Source organism: Guillardia theta (genome assembly GCF_000315625.1).
Source record: "Guillardia theta CCMP2712 unplaced genomic scaffold GUITHscaffold_23, whole genome shotgun sequence".
Taxonomy (NCBI): domain Eukaryota; class Cryptophyceae; order Pyrenomonadales; family Geminigeraceae; genus Guillardia; species Guillardia theta.
The window spans coordinates 618,728-624,727 of record NW_005434651.1 but is presented as its reverse complement, the minus strand read 5'-3'; the positions used below and the strand labels follow the sequence as shown (position 1 = coordinate 624,727).

At 54.9% G+C, this 6,000-nt stretch overlaps 2 protein-coding genes across 2 annotated transcripts; one reads left to right on the top strand and one right to left on the bottom strand.

Moving 5' to 3' along the window:
- Window positions 1–217: 217 nt before the first annotated feature.
- On the bottom strand, window positions 218–1,377 carry GUITHDRAFT_68941 (hypothetical protein; the record flags this gene model as incomplete). Its single annotated transcript, XM_005835048.1, has 3 exons — window positions 218–303; window positions 580–650; window positions 713–1,377. The coding sequence occupies 3 exons, from the start codon at window positions 1,375–1,377 to the stop codon at window positions 218–220; spliced, it is 822 nt and encodes a 273-aa protein (XP_005835105.1).
- Window positions 1,378–2,333: 956 nt separating this feature from the next.
- Window positions 2,334–5,232, top strand: GUITHDRAFT_137062 (hypothetical protein; the record flags this gene model as incomplete). Its single annotated transcript, XM_005835047.1, has 5 exons — window positions 2,334–2,422; window positions 2,444–2,492; window positions 2,588–2,603; window positions 2,664–3,532; window positions 3,595–5,232. The coding sequence occupies 5 exons, from the start codon at window positions 2,334–2,336 to the stop codon at window positions 5,230–5,232; spliced, it is 2,661 nt and encodes an 886-aa protein (XP_005835104.1).
- Window positions 5,233–6,000: the final 768 nt, after the last annotated feature.

Here is a 6,000-nt window from a genome sequence, read left to right as displayed (position 1 = left end):
ACAAGATTCAAGATTCAACAATGTAGAAATATATGATAAAGCAATTCTATTGACTGAGATACATTAGAGTAAGTATAATAAACAATATATATACTAAGGTGATGGAGGTGGAGGAGGTGGAGGAGGAGGAGGAGGAGGAGGAGGAGGAGAAGCGGATTCCGGCAAGGGTAAAGGATCTCAGGGCTACGAGCATACGAGGGGAGGGGAATCGATTCATTCACTCGAACTCAGCGCTGAACACTTGAACCCGATGGTTCTCGTAGTCCGCTACCACGATGTTTCCGATCCCATCCACAGCAACGCCTGCACCCAAGGGATGAGAAAGCAGAGAGAGAGGAGAAAGGAGGGGAAGAGGCAGGGAAGACGAGGTGAGTCCGGGCAAGGGAGGGAGTAGAGGAGGAGGAGGGGAGGAGGTAGGGAAGAGGAGGGGAGGAGAGGAGGTAGAGAGGGGGGGGGAGGAGAGGAAGTAGGGAGGGGGAGGGGGAGGAGAGGAGGTAGGGAGGGGGATGGGGATGGGAGAGGGGACAAGGTAGGGAGGAGATTCTGGCAACCATACGCATGTGATCATCAGCAGCTTACCACATGGATGCTTCAGCTCCCCGTCCCCCGACCCCCGACCCCCGAAGGATCGCACGAAGCTCCCATCCTGCCTGCAGCCAGCAAGCGCGTCACTCCCTTCCTCCACGAGCACAGTCACAGCAGCTTGCCCCACCTGAACACAAGAACTCTGTGCATCTCCCAGTCCGCCACCACCACGTTCCCCTCCATGTCGATGGCGAGGCCGCGCGGGCGACCCAGCGCGGAGCCTTCGCTCCCCCACCTGCGGATCGACCTGATGAAGGTGCCATCGTTCTTGAACATGGCGACTCTCCTCCCCAGGCTCTCAGCCACGACTATGACGCCGTTGCTGTCCACCGCCACCCCCCACGGCTGCTGTAGCTCCCCTTCCCCGCTGCCCTTCTTCCCTATCGCCCTGAGGAACCTCCCGTCCCTCCCGAACAGCTGCAGCCTGTTGTTGTCGTAGTCTGCTACCACGATGTTCCCCTCCCCGTCCACCGCCACACCGTAGGGGTGCTTTAGCTTTCCCTCCCCAGATCCGCTCCGACCCACTGTCCGCCTCACGCTCCCGTCCTTGTCGAAGACAACTATGTTGTCTTCACCCACGTTGGCAGCGATGATACTGTCGTCCTGGTCGACAGCCACTCCCCATGGAAGGTGCAGCTCAGTGATATTGCTTCCCCGGTGCCCCATGCTCTTCAGCAATGTTCCATCCCTTCCCCTGAAGACCTTGACCCCATCGCAGTCCACTACTACAATGTTGCCCGCCGAGTCGACAGCAACACAGTGCGGACATTGTAGCTTTCCCTCCCCGACCATGAAAATTTCTCGCCTCGACATCTTCCGCACGATCCCAGGTCGGATTTCTGCTGCCTTCACAATGATCATGAGCACATCATCGAAGCAGAAGTTGTCCGAGGCTAACTTTTGCCATGATCCGCACGACTCAGCTCCCAATCTTGGGTGGACAGACATCAGGAATGCTATCTTCTTCTCGATCGATAACTCCAGAAACATCTTGCTCTGTTCCACAAGATCAAACGGAGCAGCCGCAAAACCAACCTAGTCAGGGCAGTAGCGGGATACAACAGAGCGAGCAGCACACGACGTTCCTCATCGCACGACTATCAGCTGATGCGCATTACTTGCACATCGGAGCCTCATTCCACCATGTCAGCTCTCAACATCTCCCGCCTCGCCGTCGCTCCTGCCCCCCGATCGCCGCCATTACACCTTGCTCCCCAATTCCTCCAGGAGGGACCTTAAATTAACCGACAAGCTCTCTAAATATTTCTCAAAGATACCTAAAAATGCAAGGATTAGCCTTAAATTAAGTCCTGTTCTGTTGAAATAAGACTTGGGGAGTAAGAATTAGCTAAACTCGATGCGAGTCTGCCTCAGAGAGAAATGGTGGGAACAGGTCTGCCTCAGAGCGCAATCGTGAACTTCCAACCAACAGAAGCGGAAAAAAATGGATACGTAGTAACGACCAGCAGGAGGCGAAGGATGCAGAGGAAGAGGAAGAGAGGAGGGAAAGAGGAGGGCGAGTAAGAGGAGAGCAGAGGAGAGTGAGCACAAGATATAAGAGAGCAAAGAATAGATGTAGGGACGTGTTGACAGCCACAGGGAACGAGATTGAAAGGGTTTTAGACGTAAGTGCGCCAAAAGTCTCGCAGACTGCAAGATTGTCAGGGGATACACAAAGCACGGCTTGGCGAAATAACAATAGAAGCGACAGTTTCAATATATCTACATTGTCAATCTGTTGAGCGATCATGGAGGAAGATCAACTTCCAGGATCTGTCAACACGATGGAACCCGATCCCACGGCCGCTCCACCCGCAAGGCAGCCTGCCACCATCAGGTCAGAGATCCACTCTCGCAGGAGCAACGGTTTGCAGATAGAAGACGAGCTGCTGGAGATAAGAGCCAAGGTGTGTCAATCCCTCTGCTCGAATCCTGTGGCCCGCGTTTCCTAACGTTTCCTTCTCCTCGGTGTGTTCATGGCCCAATTTCATGGTTGGCACAGACTCTCTATAACCTAGGTACGTGTTGTTTTCTTACTTGTGAGAACTTGAGCAGCATCTGACGAGATGATGTTGCAGTCGAGGACATCCATGCCGAAGTCGGGTCGTCGTCGATGACGAAGAAGCTTTTGGTGCTCAACAACCGACAGGCCTCCGTCTTCACCCGAGAATCGATCCCGAAGCTGTTCCATGCGTTCGAGCTGAACGGGAAGCCCAAGTTGGTGGTGAAGCTTCTGCACTCAGAGGCAGGGACGATGCAGTACAGGTGGTTCACGGAGAGGGTGGGGAAAGATTTCGAGGAGGGTAAATTCGATCCGCAACCCTTGCTGAGCGGGAATATAGGAGGAGTGCCCGACATGTGGCGTGAGAACTATCTGCCTGGTAACCATGGCCCATCTGTGCAACAAAGTGAGCTCGAGAACGCCAAGGTGAAGCTGGTGAACTTCTTTCGGGACGTGTTGATCCCTCTGTGCGCACAAACCAACGCCATAGTGCTCATGCCGGCCTCAGACTGGGACATGGGCGCTCATGCCTTCTCTCAGGCGGTCAACTTGCTGCGATCCAAGTGGGGGGCGAAGCTCCCCTTCTCCACCATGGGCTCGGGTTGGAGGTGGGTGTTCCAGCGGCAGAGCAGGGTAGATGGCACGGTGTCGCATCAGATCAGGAGCAAGTCGGAGAGCTTCGGGAGGAACGATGACCTTATGGACGACTTCAACAAGGCCGTTTCTAGCCCGGAACGCTCAAAGTGGGTAAGCCAAGACCTGCTGGCGGGAGTGGACAACTACATCCTCTTCGAGGGCGCCACCGTGGACACCAACGGCAAGTTTGTGAACTGGAACCCCGGGCCGGCGAACCTGCTGGAGAACATGATCCTAGAGAACTTCTCTCAGTCTATCCCCTGCTTCACTCTGAGGTTCACGAGGACGCATGAGAACACCAACAACCAGGTGAGTTTGCTGGCCCTGCTCGTGGCCTGTAAGTCTTGGGTGATGGGATTGTTTGACTGCAGATCTGTGTTGACATCATCAACTCTTCTGTTCCTGTCGTGTTCCTGGACCTGCGCGAGAGGAAGGAGTTGCGAGGGAACAGCAGGAAAGAGAGGCTGAAGGAAGCATTTTCTCAGATCCGAGAGTTCCGAGAGGAGCTGTTTCAAGCGAATCAGAATGAAGTCTATGACGTGTGTAACATCGCGTTTATGGATTCGGTCCTGAAGGAATATGAACCGGCGATTAGCAAGAATCCGAATGCTTCCAAGTCTAGCTCTCACCCGGAGAAACTCTGGGAGGCGATCGAGAGGAAGAACAGAGGGGAAAAGATGGATTCTTCGGAGGAGGAGAAGCTCGCTGACCTTCGCTCAGTTGTCGACTTCCTCAAGGAAGAGCACATGCAGAATTACTGGCAGGTCGTGCGGGTGTGCGAGAAGAAGGGGATCAAACCCCTGTGGGAATCTTTCGACGCGATGAAGGCGAGCATCTCTGAAGACGCACGGGTGGAGTATGGGGAGCAAGTGAGCCAGCTGCTCTCCTCCCCCATCTTCTACGGGAGGAACGTGAGCGACGTCAAGGGCCTCAGCAAGCTCATTGAGGATCTTGTCCGGATCGGAAGGATCCCCGAGGAGAACTCGCTCGAAGGTCTCAAGATCTTGCGGGAGGCCTGGGACACTGTGGACATCTGCAACCACGTGGCGGAGTCGTACAAGATCATATCCAAGTTAGGCTATATCGTCATCTTGTCCTTGGGCCTCGTCATCACAGCGATCACAGTGATGAAGAACAAAGTAGACAGGTGTGAGGTTGTTGCCTTCACCTGCCTTGATGACGGGAGGACCAAGACTATCATCTTCTTCCTTTCACTGTCGGCGTCCATCATCGGGGCCATCCTGGCGTTCTACAACCCCATGCACCGCTGGCGGATCCTGCGAAACATCTCATCACGCATCGTCAGCGTCATCTGGATGTACAGGACGCGCGTCGGCGTCTTCGCCATGAACAACAACAAGTCGGATGCCCCGGAGATCGCTCTCCGTGACCGCGTCCTCGAGCTCAGGGCAGAGCTCATGGAGTCTGCGGACATCGGCGAGACTTCCTTCATGCGCAGCTACCCCCGCAAGGTCTACAAGCACTTCCAGCACAAGTGGGACGACGACAAGACCCAGCAGGACGCGCCTCTGGTGGACAACCATCACACCCCCACCTCGCCCAACCAGTACATCGAGGTCAGAGTCAACCTGATGCTGGATTTCTACCGCAGCAGACTCCCTGGGTACAGACAAACGCTCAATGCTTGCACCTGGCTGACCATCCTCTCAAACTCCGGAGCAGCTGCTGTCTCTACCCTTGGGTATCCCGAGTACGGAGCCATCCTGATCGCGTTCTCTGCCGCCATCGTCTCCTGGTTGGAGTTCCACGGGACACGGCAGAAGCTTGCGCGATACAACAAGTCACTGATGAAATTGAACAACATTATCACCTGGTGGCACAGCATATCAGCAGTGGACAAAGCCTCCACTGAGAGCATCTCGATGCTGATCATGCAGGTTGAGACGATCGTCACAGGCGAGAACGACGCTTGGCTCTCTATCCCATCTCAGGAGTCTGCTGAGGACAAGAAGAAGAAAGAGGAGGAAGAACGAGGGGCATTGGCATGACCACATTCGTAGGGATATTTCAAAGTGTAAATGAAGAAGAAAATGTGGCAACTTTCGCGGTGCAGTGCGGGTGCAAGGAGCGTCCGATCAACTTGCGACAGTTCAACGAGTCGATGGTTGGTGGTGGTACACAACGGTTGTCCGGGCGGCGCGCTGCCCGGAGGCTCACTGCGGCGGTACTGCGGCACGATCAGACACATAGTCAGTAAAGTCGGCGGTCCGGCCCGGCGGGGAGGAGGCCCGGCTGGCTTGTCCCGGCGGCCCGGGCAGTGACCGTACAATTTCCTAAGTGTTCAAGGCGTATCTTTGAGGTAGTTGTAATAGTACCGGTCACTACTCTCACATGTCAGAAGTGAACCCCACCCCTACCCCCTAATAGGCCCCCTGCGATACCAAAGGTGTAGTCATGTTGGGATGGTAGGGGTGGTAGTTGTACCATACGGCAATCGATCCCGCACCCGGCGGAAGTCGCAGGGTTTATCGGACTGGGGTATCAAGAAGGTCAAAAGGACCGGTGGTGGTAGTGTAGGACCGGTGATGTTGAAGTTGATGAATGATCCTATTGTGTCACTACCCCTTCTTTCATCTAAAGTCCAGCCTGGAGGGGAAGTCAGGGGTGGGTAGTAACCAGGAGTGACTCGAATGCTGGGAGAGGTCCGCCGGAGGGGCCAGCTGTAGCAGCATGCGCACACGCGGCAGATAGAGCAAGGATGATGAAGGAAGAAACAGGGAAATGCGGAGAAGGATGTAGCTAACATATGACTTTGC